A 26484-nucleotide genomic window follows, 5' to 3' on the forward strand; every position below is an offset into this window, starting at 1 on the left:
TTGTTACACGTCAAGCCTCACTGGCATGGTACGAGGAACTTAAAAAATATCTACACTCACTCCACTTCAAACCTACCATCTCCGACCCTTCTCTTTTCATCCAAACAACTAATCATTCCACCATTTATATTATTGTTTATGTTGATGACATCATCGTCACCGGTCCATCTCCTCAAGATATTAACAACTTCATTACTTCTCTTGCCTCTCAATTTTCTTTAAAAGATCTTGGCAAACTCTCCTACTTTCTTGGAATCGAAGTCCTTCCACATCTTCATGGATTCTTCTTATCTCAATTCAAATACATCAATGATCTTCTCCAACGTGCCAATATGAGTCAATGTAAACCGAAAACTACACCAATTACATGCTCCGACACCATCACCTTGCATGACGGAACCCGGCTTGAAACGGCCACCGACTACCGTGCTCTTGTTGGCTCCTTACAATATCTATCCCTTACACGGTCGGATGCGCCAACCCCTACACATTGGCTTGCTTTGAAACACTTATTTTGATATCTACACGGTTCAATCCACAAAGGCCTTCTTATTCAGAAGCAATTCACCATTACAGCCTCACGGTTTTTCTGATGCAGATTGGGCAGGTGAAAAAGATAGTTATCGAAGCACCACCAAATACATTGCTTATCTTGGCTATGATCCTATTTCATGGAGCTCAAAAAGACAACACACATTAGCACGATCCTCAACAGAAGATGAATTTCGAGCTATCGCTTTAGTCACGACAAAAGTCGTTTGGATAAAATCCCTTTACATGAACTCGGCTACAAAACCACTTCAACGCCAACTATTTTTTGTGACAACATGAGTGCAACGCACTACTCTTTGAATTCTGTATTTCACTCTTGCATGAAACATCTAGCACTTGACTTCTACTTTGTTCGAGAATGAGTTCAAGATCAATCTATAAGGGTCACACACTTTTCAGAAGATGATCAACTAGCCGATGCTCTAACCAAACCTCTACCACGAGCACGTTTCAACTACCTAACATCCGAGATTGGACTATTCACCCTATTGTCCATCTTGTGGGAGCATATTAACAATAATAACATTATTAACAATAATCACAATAAGGAAATCAAGGGATAAATCATGAAACCAATCTCGGTCAATCAATCTCGAGATCCACAAAATTGGCTCTTGCATTTATTTCATAGTTAATTGTATTGCTAACAATTAGCAATTAGTTTTGTATTTAAAACCTTGTATTGTTCATTTTGTAAATCAAGAAAAACATTATCAGTATCATATTCACTATAGTTGTAAGGCAAGTTGTAAGGCCACTAGCTCCTTTCTAGTAGTTTTAATTTGTTATAATAAATAAAAGCTCATCGTTCATAAAAACCAACTAAATAATCTCACTAAAATAGCATTTATCTTTTGAAAATACATATTCAACAAATAGAACAAAGATGAGTTTCAGATAAATTAGTGCAGCTTAGATCATTAAATATGTACTTTTTGCTTAAGTTTCAACATAACTTGCAAAAATGCTCACAGGCGATATCAAATAAGTATAAAGCCTTAATTGAAACACAATCGATTCTTAAAGAAAACAATTAATTAATTGGCACAAATGACATAACTAGTTGTGCTGACCATTGAAACTAATCATCTCATAGAACCTATGCACTTAACAATGATTTAGTCTGCAGACTTGATGGCAAAGATGGTTTGAACAATAGTAAGGCCAAAAAGGATGATTCCGGTAAATAAAGCAATGATACTCCATGGACTATTGAAATAAGTTTGCTTTAACTTCACAATCTTTCTGGGCCAGTAACCTTTGAAATGGCTATCAAGTTGTTCCCATTGTTGAGTGTAAAAGAAATGTTCCGGGACAACTTCTTTGCATATCCTGTTAATCATATTTGCAGCCTCTTCATTTGAACCTATATGATTGACGATAACTTTTGATCTCACCAACCTGGCAATATCCTCATGAGTATCAATTAGCATATCCATGGCCCTGGCATATGATGTGACGTAAGGAGTAACCACATATGATTGCTCGTATGCAATGAGGTTCCTTAAAACCAACTCGGTGAAATCATTGATATGCAACACAGGCATTGTGAGAGTAGGCTTAAACCAGAAAGTGCTTGAACTGTACTTAGATAGTTTCATTTCCATGGCCATTGCCCATTTTGAATTTTGGTTAGGCTTAAATATTACTCCTGCCCTGTCGAGTTCCACTGCCGAATGGATTGTTGAACTTGGAAAACCTGATGACCTAGGATATTTAGGCCAGTAACAATGTTGCAGATAGCCAAGAATATGATCATGATCGATAGAGCGACTAGTACCTACTTTTATTTTTCCTTCGAAGAGGTTGATTTGTTTTAGAAGTGGAAGGATAAAGTCCAAAAGGGGTAGAGATCGTTCTTCAAATTTATAAATAACGCACTCGTATATTCCTTTAAGAACAAAAAAAGGGATTTGGTTCTCTAGCAACACTAGGTCATACGGTTTGTACTGGTCCTGTAACCTTAACTTGGAACCTGCGGTTGTCAGTTTGTGGATGAATTCAAGTATGAAACAGGCATCCGCAACCATCATAATTGCTAGTTCGCTATCATTATAAGAATTAACGTCCGCATAACTTCCTCTGATTTCCTCTATCATAGAAGTCACCTGCTTCACACATGCTGTTAATGTTTGTACTTGTGTCAATAAAGGTTCATTACGAGACAATAGATCGTGCACAGAAGCGGCTTTCCGAGCTTCAAATCGGTGCAAATTTTCATCTTTTTTGTGCAGTGGTCCAATGGAGACCACCCGTGGCTTGAAAGAACTTGGGCTGAGATTTCGGAGGTTACTAGGAGCCGTGTATATAGATGGTGAAAATATACTGACATTACATCTTTTGCCCACATAGTTAAGAAGATTTTCAACTGTTTTATGAACGACATTTTCATCTCCATGCTCCAAATCCACGTTTTCTATTTGCATGCTGCAACTATTTGATTGATTTCCTCCAATAATTTAGAAACAGGATTTTGTAAGGATATAAGAGCATATATAACATATACTGGAAGTTTATCTAGGAGTAAAGAAATAATATTGATAAACAATTTGTTTTAGTTTAATCACTATAACTTAAACAATATCATCATCAACATCGTACTCAGTATATCCCACCAATAGCAAAGCTATGGTAGGGTCTGAGGAGGGTAAGATGTAGACAGCCTTACCCCTACCCCATAGGGATAGAGAGGCTGCTTCCGGTGAGACCCCCAGCTCGATAGTAGTTTTGCATTAAGCCTTGGACATAAGGCACATAGCACTCAATCATCGGGACACCGGCTGATTGGTGCATGTTGCTTGTCTTTCGGCTATCAACGCCACCACATGATGCATGATTAACCTTCCGCCACTTTTAACGCTATTTTCACGAGATTAGTAAAATAACGTTAAAATTAGTGCAATTTCACTTTTGCCCACCCGAGAGTTCACACATATATACATTATATGCGCGCATCGCAAGCAGGGCGTTATAACTTAAACAATATATATAACTTAAACAATATATACCGATTAATTTGTGTGTGTAGCAGGTCCAGTTTAGAGGAGGGGCAATACGGGCAACTGCGCTGAATCCATCCCGACGGGGCCCAAATAAACCATTTCTATTAGCAGTTAACTTTTATTACTTTTTACAAGAGTTGCTATTAGTTTGTTTAGTTAAAAGTTTTTTCCAAAAAAATAAAATAATAATAATAATAAAAATAAAAAAAATTAACGCGGAGAGTAGTCAATTTGTTAACATAAATTTGTACAAAAACATGATAAAAAATCTACAGAAAATTTGTTAGTGCGGGTGTTGAAAGGTATAGTGTGGGGGACTGATTGTAAGATTATTGTGTCCTTTATTGAAGGAAATAATTGTAGGGCATTCCTCATTTGATTTTTAATTTTCTATGGTTGGCAGTCTCAAAACAAAAATAGAGTTAATTGCCCGTTTGCCCCCTGTGGTTTGTCAAACTAGCACGTTTGCCCCCAGTGGTTCCGAAATAGCACCATTGCCCCCTGAGGTTGTTTTTTTAGTACCCGGGTGCCCCCAAACATGAACGTCCGTTAGTTTTCACCGTTTGGTGTCAGAAAGTTTAGGGTATTTTCGTCTTTTCACCGTTTATTATTATTATTATTATTATTATTATTATTATTATTATTATTATTATTATTATTATTATTATTATTATTATTATTATTATTATTATCCCTGCAACACTCTCCAGTGAACCAAACCCTAATCCACATCCCAAATTGCAAAACCCAAATTTGAGTAATAAGAAGGTGAAAACTGGTAATGAGGATGTGAAAATGACGAGTGAGGTGAAGAGAGTGGCGGAGATAGTGTTGGTGTTGGCGACGCTTGGGAAGATGAGAGGCGGAAGGAAGCCGAGTGCGGTGGAGGTGGAGATGATGGCGGAGGCGAGGGAGAAGTTGGCGGAGGTGTGTAAGGAGTTTAAAACTAACCGAATCCCGCTCAGGCATTTTATCAAACACTTGGCGCGCAAGCTCAACGCACCCGCATTTCACATATAAACAAATCAAGCAATTCTGTAAATACAAATCACTCCCAATTCCAGTCTTTTTGAACAACCCATGAACCTGCATCCCTTCTTTAACCAACCCCAACCGCGAACACGCCTTCAACACCAAGGAAACCGTAAACTTATCGACACAACAACGGTTTTCGAGCATCAAACCCAAAACAACCACAGCTTGTTTCGGGTCATTCCCATGTGAAAAGCTCTTGATTACTGCATTCCACACAAATGGGTCCTGTGTATATAGCTTTCTTGGAACGAAATGGGCGAAGAATACGTATCGGGCGAATTGGATTAACGGGTTGTGTGGAGAATTGGCGAAATTGAGGATCAATTTGGTGGTTAAAGAAGGGCTTTTGATGAAGCCAGTAGTGAGTAATCGAGTGTGGATTTGGTTGATATCGAATTGGGTTTTGCAATTTGGGATGTGGATTAGGGTTTGGTGAATTGAGTTCCATGGCTGGTGGTTTGAATTGATGATGCAGCAGGTTACCATTTGGGGGTTTGGTTCACTGGAGAGTGTTGCAGGGATAATAATAATAATAATAATAATAATAATAATAAACGGTGAAAAGACGAAAATACCCTAAACTTTCTGACACCAAACGGTGAAAACTAACGGACGTTCATGTTTGGGGGCACCCGGGTACTAAAAAAACAACCTCAGGGGGCAATGGTGCTATTTCGGAACCACTGGGGGCAAACGTGCTAGTTTGACAAACCACAGGGGGCAAACGGACAATTAACTCACAAAAATATATTTAAATTTGAGAACCCGGATGTTATTACATTTAACAAAAAATTTAAAAATTATTCAGAGAATGATTATACATGTGTTACACATTTCTCTCTGAAAAGAGAAAAAGTGAATGTTACATTTTTTATTTTTTATTTTACTTAGATCATCCGTGGTGGAGAGTTATGGGATGACTTTATGGCCCATAACTCTGGGAAACACCGCTCCCCTCTAAGTTATGAGGTTTTTTTTTTTTGCAAGTTATACACAAAACGCCCGATAATGGCACAAAAATAAAAACCGTTACTTTTACCTTTAAAAATTAAAAAAAAAAACAAATAAACAAAGTTATGGAGGTTTTATGACTACACTTGTTTTTTGTAAAAAGCCATAACTCTGACTGGGCGCCACGTGGCGCATAACGCCCAGGGGTGGGGCTTAATTTATGACTACTCATGGTCTTAGAATCACACAAATCAAAACAATTGTTTGTCTTAACAGATATAAACACTTCCAAAGAAAATTATGTGATTCTCAACCCTGTGCAAGAACAAATCTGAATGTCTGCAAAAGAAATCTGTTTGATTTGCAACTATATTCAAGTGTTGACTGTATGATTTATGAAGATGAAGTAGTTTGAGTTTAGACCATAAAAAGAAAGTTAAACACATCTGGTTAAAACATGGCCATTGATCTTATAATCTTATACATACATACATACATACATTTCAAGTGATATTTATGAATGGTGAGGAGTTTACTAGGCTTTACTTAACCATTGATCAATGCATAGCTTGCATATTAATAGAAACAACAACCTAAAAGACAAGATAAGGCAGTACGTTTAGGGAAGAATGTACCTCTCAATTTTTGCTTTCACTTGAAATGGATCGAGCTTTCTTCTTCTTCGTAAGATGGTTTTATAATTGAATTAGATAAGATGGAAGGTAACCAAGTGTAAGTCATACAACATAGGATTTCAATGCCAAGTAATTGTATGACCAGACCAGTCAAAGACATGTCCCTACAAAAATAATTGAGTAATATTTAAGAACCAGAAATGTTCCAAAACTAATAATTGAGTAATATTTAAGAACCAAAAAAGTTCCAAAACTAATGTTACCTTTTTCGCCTGAAAATTTATATTAGTGTAAATTTACTCATTTTGTGCCGAATATTTGAGCCCAACCGCTCGTCGTTTATTAAAATTGTCATACAATTTGAGTCACCCCACCTCGCCGTTTTCGACGAAGCTTCATAGCTGCTGTATAACAAGAATATTCTAATTTGTAAGTTTGGTATATATTATTATCTTTTTGATATTATACGTTCATTATTTTTGGAATATCATTGTCCTAAACATTGTTACATCCATAATATCTAGTACTTTCTATAAACATAAAATAGAAAGAGATGAGGTTTTTGTCCATCGTTATGCCATACATTAAAACGGTGGTACAAACCTTTCCTATCTCAATGCTATTCTCAATGTGTCTCCGGCAATGCAAAAATCGGTTACAAGTCTCTTCAAACGTCATCACTTTCTCAGAGCGGTTTGAATCATCTTGGATCAGTGAACGATTTCAAGTTTCTTTGTAATGCTTTCATAGCGGCTGGATGTTGGTTTTCACGGTGTGGGAATTAATTTACTAATCCAAAGACGTGGTGTTTTCCTTAAAATGAAAGAAATATTGCGCAATTGGTTTTCGTCTCTATTTGTTAAACTAAGACCTTGTGTCTCATCTAGTGATAGAGGCCAAGTTCAAGATTGGCTAATCTCCTTCTAAAACAAAATAACACTAAATGTAAAGAGACTTGTTTTGATCAAATTGTTCATGTTCTCCATTAAAAACCAAATATGTCTTTTATAGGCTTACAAGAAACGTAAGATATGCATGAAATAAGGAATATAGGTTAGTGGTATAACCACCCACTAATACATACTTTTAGGAATTGAAACAACTAAAATAAAGGCATTAACCAACTAATGAAATAAAGATGGGATTGACTAGAGAACATGGAACCAATAGTTGTGCATCATGGGGGATCCGTATCAATACACGTCCCATTAAAACGGGTCGTGTCCTCATGACCCACAAGTGGTGCAGCCCATGGCGGTTCTGTTGGCGGTTCAAACAACAAGAAATGGGGTGTTTTGTAGCGATGACCGGGGTTAAACTTTTCGTCACAATCCGGCGGCTTTCTTGGCTTGCATTTCGGCTTGTGTTAGGCGCTTTAGGGCAGGGGAAGCTGAAGCTGGTTGCACAATGTTTTGAGAGGAACTTGGTACCAATGTTGGTGCATTAACGATCTCAACATTAAGTTTATCTTCAAGCAAAGAAGCAAGCCCATATGCTTGTGGAAGGGTGGTAGGCTTAATGATAGCCATTTCGGTTTGAATGTCATGTTTAAGGCCAGAAACGAAGCAATTTTTTAAGGCCTCTTGAGACAACCCGTTAACGCGATTGCTAATCCCCTCAAACTCGGTTTTGTATGCCTTCACAGTGGACGTTTGAACGAGCTTAAAAAGAGTGGCTTCATGGTTCTCATATGTTAACGGGCCGAAACAAAGTCCCAATGCACGAGAAAATTCCGTCCACGTTCCCAAAAGTCGGTTGGCCGACAAGTGCTTGCACCAACTAAGCGCCTCACCGATGAAGTAGAAGACGGCATGGGAGAGACGTTGGCTCATTGGAATGTTATAGTAGGTGAAGTAGTTGTCGGCTTGAAAGAGCCAATCTAACGGGTTAGAACTATCAAAGGTAGGAAGCAAAATTTTAGGAGGGCGAGGCTGGTTATTACCGGGCGGTGGCGGGGGTGGCGGTGGTGGTGAACGGTAGCCGGGTGGTGGCGGTGGTGGTGGAGAATTGTAGGACGAAGAACCGAATCCGGAAGAAGAGGGCCCGTCCTTGTCCTTAACACAGGAGGCTAGAAGCTTGTTAGAGATTTCCAATTGTTGGTTCATGGTAGCCTGTAGAGACTCTAACTGAGCTTTTGGCTTGAGCATATGATTGGGCTGTAATTTGGGCATTAGTCGAAAGGAATTGATCGAACTTATCGAGGAGAGCTTGCAGAGGATCGTCGGTTGATGTGGTTTCTTTGCTGGGAGGCATAATGAAGTTGAGGAATGAAAGCACCAAATGATAGAGGCCAAGTTCGAGATTGGCTAATCTCCTTCTAAAACAAAATAACACTAAATGTAAAGAGACTTGTTTTGATCAATTGTTCATGTTCTTCATTAAAAATCAAATATGCCTTTTATAGGCTTACAAGAAACGTAAGATATGCATGAAATAAGGAAGATAGGTTAGTGGTATAACTACCCACTATTACATACTTCTAGTAATTGAAACAACTAAAATAAAGAATTGAAACAACCAATGAAAATAAACATGGGATTGACTAGAGAACATGGAGCCAATAGTCGTGCATCATGGGGGATCCGTATCATCTAGTCTTACACATTTGGACTATTTGTACTTATCAGTTTGAGAATAAAATCAGTTGCAACATTCTTGACACTTATTATTCTGTTCATCACACTTGCAGCGTTTTCATTTTAATTGTCGGAAGAAAATGTTATCGATAGTTTAAAGGAACCTATGTGCATAAACGTATCGCTAGGAAGTTGTGAAAAGGAATTTCCAAATTGAACGAAGTAGTTATTGAGATTACAATACGTTGAAATCAAAAGGTTAAAATTAAAATGAAAGTCTTGTTACTCGTGCTCATACTACCAAACAGATAAGGTAAAGTAGATAGTGGGAGTAGCTGATGCTATCACTACCTCCATGACTTGTTGGATCAGAGACCGATTGAAGCTAGGATTTTGATAATAAAATTAGGATTTTGATTGTATACGAGTTTGTAAATGAGAGAATAGAATGGAGATTAAGGATTTGTGAAAACTGATGATAGCCAAAAACTACAACATAAATGTCTAAAAAAACCTCAACAAACATAAACTAGAAAATATGACAATAATGAAAATAATGCAAACTAAAAACACAGTCAATCAAAGACTGAGCCCTTCTTACTCTTAATGTTCAAATAAACTAACGGCTGTAAACTGATTTGAATTACTCCGCTACATGACTAAACCGATTTAACAGCATACTCGCTGAAAATCAGTAGTATTTTATTGCTGTACCAGATCGGGTTCACTCACCTAGCTCCCGTGTACAATAATCCAATGCATAACCTTAAAACTAATCATATTGTAGGCATATGAATGAAAGATTTAGTGTTTGTTATTTGTTTTTGGAATACTTAACAGTATAGATGATTTGAACCACACAATTAGAATAAAAAGGGCGATTCCAGCAGACGGAGTCCTCCATGGACTACCGAAATATCATATGAGTCCTCGTATGCAAGCAGATTCCTTAAAACCAACTCAGTGAAATCATTAATACACAACTTCAGCATTAGGAGTAACATTTTCACTTCTGTGGCCATTGGCCATTGTAATGTTTGTTTATCACTTCTTCATGTAAGTAATAGAAAACATGATAAATATTAAACCTATGAACCTGTTACAGCAGAGAGAGTAGTAACCGCAGCAGGGTATGATGTAGTCGACATGTTTGTCATCTTGATCGAGTTCCCCTTTAGGATGTATAGTTAAGGATGGTGTTAGGGTTTTTGAGAGGAAACCGGTTTGGAAGAGAGTAGGAACACAAAATTTATTATGTGTGTGTGATTAGGTTATGATATTAATTTATTCTCTCTATATATACACCCAAGGGGAAACCCTTTATTAGTTATTAAGAGTAATATGGCCCATCAACAATTACCAAGCTAATATATAATAAGGTATAATTAATTATTTTGATCTATTATTATATAAATGATAAAGATGGCCATATAAATAAATATATAAAATATATTTATTCTTACATTCTCCCACTTGGCCGAGTAATCATTTATTATGAGCATTAGATAAGCCTGATCAAAAGTTAACACTCATTTTAGCTTTAAACTTAATATGGAGTAGAGAAATACAGTCATTGAATTGAACATCAGCTCAAGACCCCCATTAATCATACTACAGTCCTTATTTAAAACCTAAGTAGTTATGATCAAAATTTACAAGTAAGCCCTTCAAACTTTTGATTTGTATAATAATTTGTCTATATGTCATTATGCGTGCAGAACATATTAAGAGACATACAAAATCAAAACTAATGAGGAAAATTAATAGTTAATCATTCATAGTACGATATGCAGTTATACGTGGTCATTAATAAACCCCTCATGATTATAAGCGCTTACATAATTCTATGGGTAATATACCTTTAGTTACAGGATCCTTAAGCATATCATGAATATATTCGATATGAAAATTTAGATTTCTCAATTCGTTCATAAACGAATAATTAAATTCATATCAAAATTTAATGTAGCACCTTTCAAACTGTTACTATTTGAGAAAACATGGTAGCTGACTTTATCACAATTAGTCTTCAATATATAATTTATCTGGAGTTTAATAAAACTTATGGGTCCATTAATAAATATTCAACAACATTTATTGACAACAACGTTGCAATTAATCAACATATTATGTCTGACTTAGGTTGTTGTTATCAGTTCATTATGACTCCTCCATGAGATAGATTTGTCTATTGATATAAGAATATATCCCAAAAATTAGATTTTCTTATCTCTGAATAGGACAAAATTTAGAGTAATATACCGGTTTGAATCCTCACTTCTTCTTTTAAATTATAGTCTTTCGTTTCTTTTAAAGATATTTTAATACTCTTTTAGATGTTTCACATTAATCTAGGCATATCTAGTATGTTGCAATTTTGAGTAATATCTGAACGAGTATAGACTTGAACCTACATAAGGCTTCTAGTTAATGAAGGATAAGGTAATAATCTCAATGATCTTATTATCCTCTAAATAGAGAAATATTGTTTGTTACATGTGTAAGGACCCATTTAAGATAAAACTTATAGAACAAAACTAATGTCCCTTTTGGTCTATCTCAGAATGCTATGATATCTATTATGTAAGGGATATCTTTGAGATATTTCAAATCAAAGTATGTGTTAACAATGCTTTGACTTATGTAACATATATTGTCAAAAGAATGTCATCTATATAAGGACATATATGTTTTTAGTTGCACCCACTCATCTTGAGGTAGGTACATTAATCCACTTGGTTCTTGATGAAAATAATTGTAATAATATTTCATCAAATTATGATGTATGCATTAACCCATACATGGATTTTATTGACTTACAGACTAAGTGTTCTTTAACCTTCAGTTTAGAACTTTCAGGTTGTTTTATGAGCATGTAAATATGTAAGTCAGTTATTAGGGAAAGTTGTTTTAATGTTCTTCTAACTAGCTCTTTAACTATTACAAGCTACTTGAACATTGATGATCCTCAATGAAATGTTTTATAATATAGGTTATAAGATTCTTTGATGATTTATTCCCTTTTGAATATAATCCTTAATAATCAATTATGCTTCTTAGTGTCTTAACATTTGTGTTAGGATTTAGTTTAGTTATGAACACCTTTAGATGATTCAACCAAATCTCAAAATGTTCGCCTGACTTATGGAGTCAATTATGATTTATGCTAATGGTTTAATTATAAGGGGTATGATCATTAAACTTTCCAATATCCATTTCAACTTTAGTTAGGGAGGTTACATAAGCATCAAATTTAGTAGGTTTTAAAACCTAGATGGCCTCCTAAGTTGATTATTGGGTAACTTTAAAAGTCTCAGTTTTATGGATTAGCTCTTAGTTAGGTTGCTATCATTTTCAGGACTCTAAGTGTGTAAGAGTTGGCGTAGTATGGTGTAAAAGAGGTGTAACTGGAGTTAAATTTGGATTAAAATTTAATAACTCTCTTCCCCCCGCCTCCTGTACTTCTAACAAGTCATTATAAAGACTTTTACTGCTCCCACTGACCTTATAAACCTTTAGAAAATTTACATGCTTATGGTCAATATTTAAAGAGCAACAGATTCTAATAGAGAAACAAGTTAATAATATAAGTTGTAATTTCTCTTGGTGGGGATTAGTTTAGTAAGAAATCTGAATATGCCCACGTTTACGCAACAATGAAACTTTTGTAAGAGTAGTAGTAAATTCTTAAGAGATAAGTTTTGATCAAATAGTGTTATGATGGAGCAATGTCTTGTACAAGAGGTGTAATTGAGATAATATCAAGTTTTCACTCGCCCACCTCTTGCAAATCTTGTAAGTTATGATGGAGACACTTAAGGCTCCCACTGATCTTTAATATCTCTAAGAAAAATACAAGAGAAGTTTCAATGATGTACATAACGTGGGAATCTGTCATATATATGTTAGACTTGATTTAATTTCATTAACGTCCAGATGTCATAATAAACTTAAAGGACATATTTAGAAATAATTTTATTAAGTATATATGAACGGATCTCTTTAAGACCGTGGACCATAGAAGACTGATTAAATACAAGTAAATAGCATTTTAAATGATAAAAGAATTATGTCTGAATATTCCGTTTTGAATAAATTCCACAAATTTCAGTGAAATATAACTTATGGTGGACCCATACTTATTTTCTTATGCCAAGTAATGTTTAGGGCATCTAACACATGATTTAAAATCACTAAGAATGAGATTATATGAAAAATCACCCTCATCAACCATGTCATGATTTCTCATGAAATTTGGTTTTAATAGATGAATTTTATAGGTCTCATTTGTCTTTCGTTAAATATTTATTTTCATTATAACAAAAGTTGTGAAAGTATACATTATCATCTAGTTTTATTTTATAAATGTTTCAATCCAGATATTGATAACAAATAATATAAGAGTTTAAGGTAAGAGTGACTTTATGTTGGCTATGCAAACCTCATAACTGTCATAAATCATAATGTAACTTAAGTATTGATACTAAATTCTGATTAATCTTTAGAATATTTAAGGTATCATAAAGTGTAATTAAAAGACAGTTTATCATGGTTCTAATTACCTTAACATTTAAATTTGTCACTAACACTCGTGTTAGTTATTTGTTAATTTCAGGTAAACATATAGAACTAGACTCAACCAATCATGTGTTAATGGGAATATTAGGATTAGAAGACTTTTAATATCATTTATACAACTATCAGTTTTAGCTAGTTGTTCTTTTGAATTTTGGATAGTCTTGTAATTTCTATATCTAATCTAATGGCATATTTTTGCAATGAGACTTCTCCTTAGAGAACTTAAAGCTAGAAGTAATACTTGTATTTTGTCTATGAACCTTATAATTATCCTCTTTTAGGTTTTAGTGGTGTGAGTTGAATAACATCTTTTTTCCTGTACTGGACATTTCTTTTCTTATACATATTGTCACACCCCGACCAAAGGCGGCAGAACATGCCGGGGTGCAACGTGATTGGACAAATACACAAGACACTATTTACAGTGACAATATTTATTTAACTCATTTTGTTTCAACAAATCAAATAATCAACATGCCTCGTCCACACAAACAAGTTGAATACAAGTAGCAATTATATTGTTCGTTTTACTAATATCCTAATAGTCTTGGTAACGTTTTCGTCAAGCCCTCGAGTCAACAAAAGTCAAACCTGTAACATTTCATAAAATAAAGTTTGTCAACACAAAGGTTGGTGAGAAATTCATAAGATTGAGCATATAAATATATACTAGTAAAAAGCCACAAAACTTGTATACGAAACAATAAATAAAAGCAATAATATGGATAATATGAGATCTTTAACACATTAGCGACACCTGCCATAAGAGAATACCAGATGGTTCAGGATTTTTATATGAGGTCGTTAATAAGCATACATTAACGGCACCGTCTATAAATAGATTCGGATTTCATGAGGTCGTTAATAAGAATACATTAACGGCACCGTGATATAAGAGAATACCAGATAGTCACGGATTTATGAATCAACCTTCCAAAACCGGTAAACACATAAGCATATAAGCATGTAAGCATAGAACACCAAATCGAGCAATTACTTAAGTAAAGTATACAATCATGTTTGTGGGTTTAAAGATTCAAGTAATTAAAGAATTTAGTTTGATAAGTATGAAATGTCACCCTAAAACGAAAGATGGAAAAAGGGGTATGAAAGTACTCACCTCGATTGATGAACCGAGAAATAAATAGATAAATAAATGAAGCTCGAACGGTAAACGAACAGATCCGACGTGAAACGATAAACACCTTAGCTAAAATAAATAATGTAATATATATCAATGAACTTGAAACCATAATGAAACTATATAGGAAACATTGAACGAGGAGGTTTGGTTGTTAAAATCGGGTTACCGGTTAGTTTGCTAATGATTAGAGACTCGTAATTAGAATAAAAATAATATCATTTTATTGAGACTTTTAAATAACTAAACCAAAATTAAATAAGAACAAGACAAGCTTAATTTAAGAGTTCGGTTTTATAAAAAAATGAATGGATAATAAAGTTTATAATAATATTATTAATGATAAGATAGTAATGATAATAATAATTCTAAAAGGATATGTTATATATATATACTTATGTATATATATATATATAGATATATAAGATAATAATAATAACAATAACTATTTCTAATAATACTAATATAGTATAATAATTATAACAATAATTATTATTAATAATACTAATATTGATAGTTATAGAATAAAATCTTGGTATTAAATTTTAAGGTGTTGTTGATAAAAATTAGTAATAATAGTAACTAATATTGATAATAAATAATGATATCATACCCGATGTTGGTTCGAGATCTAAACGAGTTCACAAAATAAATATAATAATATTATTGCTAATAATAAATGATAAAAGTATATTATTAATAAATAACAATAATATGATCTTTTAATAATATTAATAACCACTTTAATATTTATAATAATGATGATAATAATAACATTAATAATGAATATATATATATATTAGTAAGTCTAATATAATAATACTAATAACAATTTTTATGTAATAATATTAGTACCAATAATAACCGAAATTTTTTTAAGTATAAAAACAACACACAAACCGGTTTAGGATGAGATTCGAACCCAAGGCCTCTAGTTTAAATCACTAACGTACAACTCAACAGAAACTAAGGTAAACAATAGTTAATTTAAACCCGTAAGAATTTAATATAATCATTTCCCGGGTGTTCGTCTTTTACCCAAATCAAAAACAACACTATATCCAAACCAACTCGTTTCAAAATATATAACCAAACAATATATCCGATTATTAACAATTTAAATCCGACAATTGATATATGAAAAATTAATAATAACAAAACCCAAATTATATTGTACCTATTAGTCGTACATGAGTCGTGGCTCTATACCGAGGAATGAAACGAGTTGCACCTGCAGGAGACGGAAACCGCAACCGGAGGGAGAGGGAGAGGGAGAGAGAGAGAGAGAGAGAGCCGAGAAGAGAGAGTCGGAGAGGGAGAGGCCGAGAGAGAGAAAGAGAGCCGAGAAGAGAGAGAGAGAGAGAGAGAGAGAGTCGGAGATGGAGAGGCCAAAAGAGAGAAAGAGATAGTGAGAGAGAGAACTGAGGGACGGAGAGATAGCAACATGGCGGCCGGAGTGTCGTCGCGGCTTCTCGCTGGAATCCGGGTTCGCCGGAAAAACGCAAGCAAAGGGGGGAAAGGGGTTGTGTGAAGTGGTGGTGGTGCGGTGGGATGGTGGTGACGTGCGTCAGAGGAGAGGGTGGCGTAGGAGGTGGGGTTGGCCGGAAATGGGCTCGCCGGACCGCCGTCGCCAGAAAAACGGCTCAAGGTGGCGGCTGGTTTGTTTGTGATAATAAGTTTAGGTTTAGGGTTTTATCTTATTTATATGGATGGGTATAAATGTTACATTTTTGGCCCCTCATGTTTGGTATTTGGTTATAAATGGTTTAACTGTTGGATAGGTTTAAGGAATCCACTTTAGTCCCTAGAGTTTATTTAACCGAGTTTATAAACTATAAATAACTTTATTTTGACAAACCTCGCACACGCTAGAGTTATAATACCACTGATTTGAATAAGTTTCCGGTTCGGATTTACAAGCTTAACCACAAATACGAAGTATAATTTATTAAAACAAAACAAGAAAGAAAAATCGAAATCCGAATTTGACGGATGTCACACATATATTGCTGATCAACACACTCATTTTCCTTTGGTACTTCTGAGTGTTATAGTTGATTCTTAAGACACCAAATTATACTACTGAAAATTTTAGTATATAATGTACTAGAAAATTGTACTTATATTCATGTGTGAACCCTTAATTTTATGGATTATGATTTTGTTCTTTTGAATTTTGGATAGTCTTGTAATTTCTATGCCTAATCTAATCGCATATTTTTGCAATGAGACTTCTCCTTAGAGAACTTAAAGCTTGAAGTAATACTTGTATTTTGTCTATGATCCTTAGAATTATCCTCTTTTAGGTTTTAGTGGTGTGAGTTTAATAAAATCTTATTTCCTGTACCGGACATTTCTTTTCTTGTACATATGTTGCTGAGCAGCACAATCATTTTCCTTTGGTACTTCTGAGTGTTATAGTTGATTCTTAAGATACCAAATTGTACCACTGAAAATTTTAGTATGTAATGTACTAGAAAATTGTACTTATATTCATGTGTGAACCCTTAATTTTATGGGTCATAATATTGTACAATATGATGTATTCAGTAATGCCATTTAACCTCATAGTTAGAATTTTTAAGGAGTGCATGAATCTTAGGAGTTATTTTAACGGAATGATTGTTATTAGAAAGAGCAATAGGATAGTCATATTATATCTTAAAGGATAATTAAACTGAGAAGAGCTAAATATTATTGAAACTCTTTATGATGTAAAACTTATACTCTGTTTTAATATTAGAGTGGATGATTTGAATGAGATAGTTATTTATAGAAGAAAGTTATAGTGAGTAATGCTATGGGATATTAAAGTAAAATAGATTAAAGTTTATGATCATTAAATTAATAAAGGATCATTAATGTGAGGATCTATATATTTTATTGAAGATGTGATATGTCTATTATTAACATCAAACTAATAGACAATAATTAAAAGTTCTACTTAAACAAAAAAACAAATCACCTTTCGGCAGAATTAAAATTTATTTAAGTATGTGTGCAAACAATTGTAACACATCACCTTTGGGCAGAAGTGAGACAATTATTTTAATTATGCACGAGCTAATTTTGCTAGATTAAAATACAACACATCACCTTTGGGCAGAAGTGATATATTTTGATCATGTTAGGCAAAACTAACAAAAGCTTTAATTAGACTTGAAAGATAGGGTAGATGTAACACATCACCTTTGGGCAGGAGTGATATATCAAAAAATTCATTCAAGTTAAGCCTTTTTATGTTTTGTAAATTTTTATAACATTTAACTGTTTACAAAACATTTAATTAGTTAATAGCAAAAGAATGTTTAGGGGTAAGGATTTTTAAGTTTCCGGTAAAACTTTACTTCTCGAGAATTTTAGGTTCCCATGTAACGTCTGTTTCCGGATTTTAGCGGGTTTTCGGTATTTGGGTGTTTACATGATTTTATGAAGTTTTCGTGAAAATGTTGATTCCAGTATTAGTGAGTTTTCGGGTTTATAGGTTATGACCCAAGCCCATAAACTCTTAGAACCCGTAATCTGTTTTAAGCCCATAATACGTGATTTTTAAATAACCCATGAAATGGTTTAAGCCCTTAACCCATGATCTTTATTAACTAAATTAATAATGATAAGATTTGGTTCAAATCTTTTTAATGATTAACAATTATATTTATTTCCTATTTTAAGAGGATTCAAATCTTATAAAAAGATATTAAAACTTCTAAGTTATCCAAGATTTAAAAAAATATTTCCTTAAATAATCATTAACAATTTTAATCTAGACTTTGAACCAATATATGTATAATTTTCGATAATAATGATGAACTTGAAGAACATCATCGAAAATTTTAACAATTAAACATACACAAAAAACTTTGAATCGAAATCTTTGAACATGAAATTAACAGATTTCGAAAATATCAGAGTTTACTAAATATGAATTTTAGCGATTTTAAACAGTTTCATATATTGTTTTCGTAATAGTACATGAAAAAAAAAGAAACCTAAAAATTTAGGGTTTATCAAGTTTTAGTCCATGTCATCTGATTCAATTCCAGATTTAGGGAAATCATGAAGAACTGATTAATCAACATCACTCTGATGCCACATGTTGATCAGTTCTTCATGTAAGTAATAGTAAACATGATAAATATTAAACCTATGAACCTGTTTCAGCAGAGAGAGTAGTAACCGCAGAAGGGTATGATGTAGTCGACATGATTGTTATCTTGATCGAGTTCCCCTTTAGGATGTATAGTTAAGGATGGTATTAGGGTTCTTGAGAGGAACCCGGTTTAGAAGAGAGTAGGCACACAAAATTTATTATGTGTGTGTGATTAGGTTATGATGTTAATTTATTCTCTCTATATATACACCCAAGGGGAAACCCTTTATTAGCTATTAAGAGTAATATGACCCATCAACAATTACCAAGCTAATATATAATAAGGTATAATTAATTATTTTGAACTATTATTATATAAATGATAATGATGGCCATATAAATAAATATATAAAATATATTTATTCGTACAATTTTTGGTTTTGCTTAAAGACTACTCCTGCGCTGTCAAGTTCTACCGCGGAGTGTTTTGCTGAACTCTAAAAACGTGATAAAGTGTAACATTTAGGCTCGTAACAATGTTGCAGATAGCCAAGAATATGATCCTGTGCAGTATATGAGTGACTACCACCGCCTACTTCTATTATTCCTTCAAATAGGTTGATGTATTTCAGAAGTGGAAGAATAAATTCAGTAAGAGGTAGAGGTTCTTCCCGAGTGAAATATGCCTTTAGGAACAAACGAAGGGATTTGTTTTTTTTAATAGCAGTTGGTCATAAATCCAATAACTCAAATCATGCATGACGACATTACAACTTGACTAAAAAACAAACTAAAGCATCTATCCCTATCTCTAAACAATTGGATATATGATATTAAAGAAAGAAACATTAATTAAAAATAAATCCAAAAACTTAAATCATGTCAGCATACCTTTCTCCACACATGTTGCTAATGTTAGTTCTGGTCATGGTTCTCCACAAGACAATAGATAGTGCACAAAATGTAGGTTCTTAAACACGGATAAAAAAACTATGTTTTTGGATCAATCTCACTACTAGCTAGCGAAAATCACTAGTGGAGAACTGAGATATCGGATCTTGTTGTGTTTGGTTATTATCCGAAATGGAAAGGAAGAGAGGGAGTAGAGAGAGAGTTGGTGGATGGATAAAGCAGTTTTGCAAAAGGTTGTTTCTAGCATGTGCATGCCTCACCTTTTATAGGTGAAGGTATGCCATGCTAGGCTTCCATTATAATCGGCCCAATGGGTTTTAAATACATGGCCTCGGGCCCAAACATACATAAAAATAGATCGTGATTAATTCTATATAATACCAAAGACTAAGATACAAAATAGGGCATAACAATCTCCCTCTAGTCTTTAGATTTTGTGAGGGAGAGATGTCGGGTGAGGTTACTAGTGAGTCATGGAGTTTCCTAGGTGTGTGTGTGTAGGTTTTGTTTTTGTTTTTGCTTTTGGTTTTGATTTTGTGTCTTGGTAGATGTATTTGTTTCTCCTTTAAGGCTACTATGGTATGGGATAGGGTAGTGGGTGAGGCTTGGTATGGATCTGGTTCTGTGGTTTGTGATGGTGATGAGGTAACTATGGTGGTAGCTTGCGTCACAGTAGAAGATGGAAAGATTACCTTAATAGAAGTAGGCATCTTTGAAGAAGCGGGCTTCTTGGAGTACCTGATCTTCCTTAAGCGTTTCAAGGGCTGCTCGGGTACTTCCTCCTCTTCTGTTTGTTGAGAAGTGCCACAAGCAGAAGGATTCCAAGGAGCCTTCCTCTTCTAATCATTCATTTTCTTTGTCCCCCGTTCACCCTCAACCTCGGAATCCGTGTTAGTAGCCTCATCATCAGTCTCTTGCTCGTCCCCACTGTCACCATCATCATCATTATCATCATCATCATCATCATCATCATCATCACCATCATAACCATCTCCACCTTCTTCACTCGTTTCTTCACTATCCGACAAGGTTTCCAGTGTTGGGTTTAATTGGTTTTGTTCGTAATTCGTTATTTGCATTTTGCTTGAATAAGTTTGGCTTCAAAGTCTCACGCGGATGTTGAAGAGTAAAGTATTTATTTATTTATGGTTTTATTATATATTTTAGTTAGTTGATTAATTAATTAGAATTTGTTTGTAGTTTGACCGAAATCTCTGGAAGTATCCCTTGAGAATTGCAAGTTGGATAAAAGAGTGGGTCATGATTTACCTATTCTCTAGTAGTTAGTTCCTATTTAATTGATATGTTTCCAACGTATCTTTTGTTTGTAAGGCTATATATAGCCCAATGCTTTAATGAATAAAGTGTACCTTTACTTCTTTTACCAACTCTCTGCATATGCTTTATTGTTAACTCTATTCTGTTTCCATATTCTCATACAGAACTCTTTCAAGTTCTTACTGTTCTTATTTCTTCAAGCTTGATATCCAACATTTGGTGTCAGAGCTTCGCTCGTTCGAAGGGATTGTGAGCTGAATTTGATCAAGGCTGAAATTCTATGAGTACAACTTCTACTCTTAATCAACCTGTTCGTTGGAAGACTCTAACCGACGGAGGTGTGTGAGAAACGAACGTGAAAAAATCCGTCAAAGAAGGCGCCTTTGGATTTTGTTCGTTTAGCAGGCTAAAGAAAACGGTAAAACGTAGCTCGTTTTCTTGATCGGTGTAATAGAGTTCTTGGAACGAGTTTGATCGTGAAAAGAGTTGAAGCTGTCAAAAGAAGAAAAAAATGGCGCTTGTACCTGATAAGGAGGCTGGTTCGATGTCGTTCCAAATTCTTGTTTTAACTACAACAAACTATCCGGTGTGGGCGGTCAATGTTAAGGCCATTATGGATGCTAATGGCATATGGGAGACTGTCGTACCAAGGATGTTAGGTGCTGAACGGGATAAGAAGATATCGAAACAAGCACTTGCTTCTTGTTGCAAGCTATACCCGAAGAAATGGTGCAGCAAATGGGGAACTACACCGAACCAAAGCAAGCGTGTGATGGATTAAAGACGCGGTATTTGGGTGTTGATCTGGTAAGAATGGCTCGGGTTGCAACGTTGAAGCGGGAGCTTGAAATTTTGCAGATGAAGGAAGGCGAAACAGTTAATGATTTCATTACCATGTTAAGCGGAATAGCCTCAAAGATACGTAGTCTTGGTTACGAACGTGAAGAAGTAGAGTTGGTGAAAAGGTTGCTTGACTCGATGACAAGATCGTTTCTCCAAATCGTTGTTTCCATAGAGCAATATATTGATTTGGACTCCATGTTTTTTGATGAAATCGTTGGAAGGTTGAAAGCGTACGAGGAGCGCTTAAAAGGGACCTAGAAAAGGGAGGATACTCAAGGTGGGTTGTTGTTGGCTAGCGAAGAAAAAACGCACGGGTGTAAGCATTGTAGCGGTGGAAGCTCTAACCAGATAATGTTGGGCGTGGCCGGGGAAGAGGTCGTGGGTCCGTGAGGGGTCAAGATGGTAACGACCGGTTCCGGGATAACAGTCACGTGAAATGTTATAAGTGCAGAGAATATGGTCATTATAACAACGCGTGTCCGAAGTTGAAAAATGAAGAAGCTAACTTGATTAAGGAAGAACCAGTGTTGGGTCTCGTTTAACAGTCATGATATGGACAAACCAATTAAGGAGGTGAATGTTGGGTTTAATTGGTTTTGTTCACAAGTCTTTATTTGCATTTTGCATGAATAAGTTTGGCTTCAAAGTCTCACGTGGATGTTGTAGACTAAGGTATTTATTTATTTATGGTTTTATTATATGTTTTAGTTAGTTGATTAACTAGTCAGAATTGGTTTGTCGTTTGACCGAAATCTCTGGAAGTATCCATTGAGAATTGCAATTTGGATAAAAGAGTGGATCATGATTTACCTATTCTCTAGTAGTTAGTTCGTATTTTATTGTTATGTTTCCAACGTATCTTTTGGTTGTAAGGCTATATATAGCCCAATGCTTTAATGAATAAAGTGTACCTTTACTTCTTTTACCAACTCTCTGCATATGATTTATTGTTAACTCTATTCTGTTTCCATATTCTCATACAAAACTCATTCAATTTCTTACTGTTCTTATTTCTTCAAGCTTGATATCCAACATCCAGTAAACATACCAAACTTTGTACCTGGAACTTCTTCTTGATATTTATATCCTCCTCGACTTGGAGGATCCAACATGGCTTCGTACACGGTTTGCTTCACCATCTTTGCATGGTGAGGCTCAGTAGGAGGCAGTTCATTGCCATCATCATCAAACAACACAACGTACATGCGTCATGGAACTTTGGGTATGAGATCATCCACCAACATTTTCACGAATCTTAGACACATAGTCCAAGTCTTGTCTCATAAAGCATTATCGTGCATACAGAGAAAGAAGTTTCGAGAATAGTTGAACTTGGTTTTGTTAGTAAGACACCCCATAATACCAACCAACTCCGTCCTCAACTTGTCAAAGCCTCCTTTCTGCTCAGACAAAAAGTTCGTAGTAATGTGAAACAAAATCTTCCAATAGGGAGGCAAGTTCTTTTTCTCACAAGTTGTCCGTTTTGAATCTTACCCATATTCTCCACAAATTCTTCAAAGCCCTTCTTCTTGATTTTGCCATAGAAATGTTCAGGAGCATCTTTTATGTTCAGTGCCCTTCTGATTTAGCCTCGGTAAGGGTTAATTTCTTTCGGCTACCTCAGTTGTGAAATCAATTCCATCCTTTACTACCTTGGAATTTGTCCAAAATTCTTCAACCCTAATAGTGTGGATCTCGAGGTTTGCATATATGGCATGCATAAGAGGACATTCTCTTAACCCCTTGATCATTGACGTAAATTCCCAATGCTTCCTCTTCCATGGAAGATTGAAAGGACAATACATGTTATGTTGTTGCAAAGACATCATCAAGCAAACCATTAAAACTGATTAAGAGAAGAAAAATAACAAGATATATATACAGAGAATAAAACAAAAGAAATTAGAACAGTCATGACATAAAGTTCATTTGAAAATTTGTATAAACTATTAAGGGTAAACGAAACTAACTAAAGATAACTTTAATAAAACTGAAAATCTTCCAACTGGAAACGAATTCAGTTGACTGAAAATGAATCGAATCAAATGGACATTTGTAAACAGAAATATTTTGAAATTTTTTTAGTTCAAATGAATCGAGTAAAATATAAACAAATCCAGTCAAGAAAAACCAATCAAATCAAATAAGGTTTTTGAAAACATAAAAGTTTGGAGTTTTACCCAAGTAGAATCAAATCGAATCGAATTATATAAAATGAATCAAATCGAATTTTGAACGAATCGAAATTTTTTGAAAACTTGATTCGACTCAAATAAAAAGTCGATTCGATTGGTTTTTATAAAAATCGATTTAAAAACTCAAAAACTCGATTCAAAAACTCAAAAACTCGATTCAAAAGAAATCAAATCAAATGTCATATTTTAATATAAAAATACTTGTTGTTTATAACCATGTTTTGATTATAATTTCCCCCAGCATATTAAATGTATTTTCACACTAGTCACCCATAAAGTTCTACTGGCTTGGACTTAGTATACCAATATTTCATATATTTCAATTCCTTGAACATTTTTCATGCATGCATGGTGAAGAAACACGTATCTACTCCCCTAGATAGGTCCTAGATCTAATGAGTCCACATGGTAAGATACAGATAAAAATCGACTACGATATGAGTACAACTCCCCGAAGTCTAGTGAACGGAACCTGAAAAACAGAAACAGTGAGCTCGTCACGGGAAGGACAAGAGGGGGGGGGGTCTTCCCATAACCACCCTCCGGCGTGAGAATAAGTACAATTCTGATGAAGATAGAGTACTTAAATATACAGAGAGAGAGAGAGAGAGTAAAGTGGGAGTGAATGCCAACCTCATGAAGACTGAGAGGGTATTTATAGCCGAAGGGGGTGGGAAGGTGATTGGGCCAGCTGTCCTTTTTCAGAAGATGCTCTCGTAACCACCTGGACACGTGTCCTTAAATGATAGGTTCAGTTATACGTCGCATGTGCATGTATAACAACCAGGACACGCGTCCGTATGTGATAGGATGATAAATAACCCTGGCCATATGCACGGTTATAACGGCCTTGCCAGGTGTCCTTTAATCATTGGCCGATACGTCACGTATTGCCCAAGAAAATATCTTGGTAAATCTTCTAGAAAGTAATTGGTTACTTACAGCTGTCCTGAGGAATTACCTCTTGTTTGTCTATGCGGACGAATATTCTGTCCTGCGAACGACTTCTGAGGGTGCCAGGACGCTTCCGCATAGGTCGTACGGATGTTTCTTCCTTAGACGGTTATGCGGGTGATACATATTTCCCGCGGGTGCTTTATAGGAAGTTCCCTATTGACCCGCGGGTGTTACTTAAGGGTATTTGGGTCTTTTTGGTACCCTACCTCTATAAGTCCCCCAGTCCAGTGTTTCCTCCGCGTGAAGTATTTTATGCGGGTGAAATTCTGGACTTAAGATATTTGGGGGTTTTTGGTTCTGCGAGTTAGTGGAAATATCTTTTGTTGAAACTGTGGATAATCATGAAAAATGACAAGTTGGCCACTCGCAGGCGCGTGGAAATGTGACAGGACGTTTATGCCGGCTGTCATTGTACTCGTCTGTATAACTTTCCCTCCTTTTCGAATTTCCCGCGTGACGTGGCGACTGTCTATTAGGAGACGATTTCTTTCTCCACTGTTAATATCCCATCACTTTAATTGCGATGGGTATAAATAGTGGAAGTTAACTTCTTTTCGAAGTTTTATCGCCTCTGAATCTTGTCTTTCTTTCTTTCGATTCTTTTTCAAACTCAGATTAACCATTCAACTTCCATCACGATTGCTCGTTGTTTTTCATTTCTTGCTGAAGTGATGTTTGGTCAATCATTAATACCCAATATTGACGAAGTTGAGGTCGACTGGGACCGATCTGAATATGAAGATCTGATCCGTACATACGGTATTCCATCGGAATGGGGACCGGAGTTTCCCATTGCCGGGTTTGTTACCATTCTGACATCGCTTGGCAAGATGGCCGTATATGCTGATTATTTCATCTATGGGAATTTCCGTTTTCCTATAACCAAGTTTTTTATGAGGGTTTTAAGTGCTCATGGGATTCATTTATCTTAGTTGCACCCTCGCACTGTCATGCAAATTCGTCATTATGAATTTGTGTGTATGGCACACAAGATGTTGCTTCGTCTTCATCGATTTGTTTTTTTTATCGGATGACCAACCGTGGTGGGTGGTATAAGTGCCAACCGATAGCCGATAGGATTATTGGCCACGTTACTGAAGGAGGTTCCAAGAACTGGCATGGGAAATTTTTCTGGATCTTTGAGGATGTTGTGCCAGAGGTGATGGTTCTTTGTTTCGCGAATGAGGCTCTTCCTGAGATAGTTACGGCTCCTCATGAGGGTCGAGAATGGTTCCGCATTCTTGTTTCGGAACCAACCCCAATGTGGGCGCTACCCGAGGAAGCCCTATTATGGGCAGGCATGAGCCGTTTATGGTTGTCTCCATATTTGGATCATGTTTTAATCGGTCTAGATGATCGTAAGTTGCTTCTCTTTCCTTTTGTTCTTTTTTCCTTTGTTTGAAGTTTTATAATTGAGTTTCTGTGTTTATTTTTCAGGTCCAGGACCGATGTTAAATGCTCATTTTGAGGACAGGAGCTGTACGAGGAGGAGTATTCGTGATGCGAAAGACCAGCCTATCCTCGAGAAGACTCAGAAATACTTCCTCTTTCCTGTTAAGGTGGGTGCCGAACCCATAGTTTCGAACGCTACATTTAAGACAGGTTCGTACATTTTAAACCCTCCTCCGCTTAATGTCCTTACTTCTGATGGGGCGATCGTCATTCCCTCGTCGAGTGACGATTCTGCCACTTAAGAAGAATTGTGTTCTGATAATGCCTCTTTTTCATCTGTCTCGCAC

The 26484-nt window shown here is 35.4% G+C and overlaps 1 protein-coding gene across 1 annotated transcript; it reads right to left on the reverse strand.

Moving 5' to 3' along the window:
* Nucleotides 1-1632: 1632 nt before the first annotated feature.
* On the reverse strand, nucleotides 1633-3097 carry LOC143596913 (UPF0481 protein At3g47200-like). The gene has a single exon (XM_077075573.1). The coding sequence runs from the start codon at nucleotides 2976-2978 to the stop codon at nucleotides 1671-1673; it is 1308 nt and encodes a 435-aa protein (XP_076931688.1). The 5' UTR covers nucleotides 2979-3097; the 3' UTR covers nucleotides 1633-1670.
* Nucleotides 3098-26484: the final 23387 nt, after the last annotated feature.

Source organism: Bidens hawaiensis, unplaced genomic scaffold (assembly GCF_021521415.1).
Source record: "Bidens hawaiensis isolate Kalapana, Puna unplaced genomic scaffold, B.hawaiensis_p1.1 tig00001758_1, whole genome shotgun sequence".
Lineage (NCBI taxonomy): Eukaryota > Viridiplantae > Streptophyta > Magnoliopsida > Asterales > Asteraceae > Bidens > Bidens hawaiensis.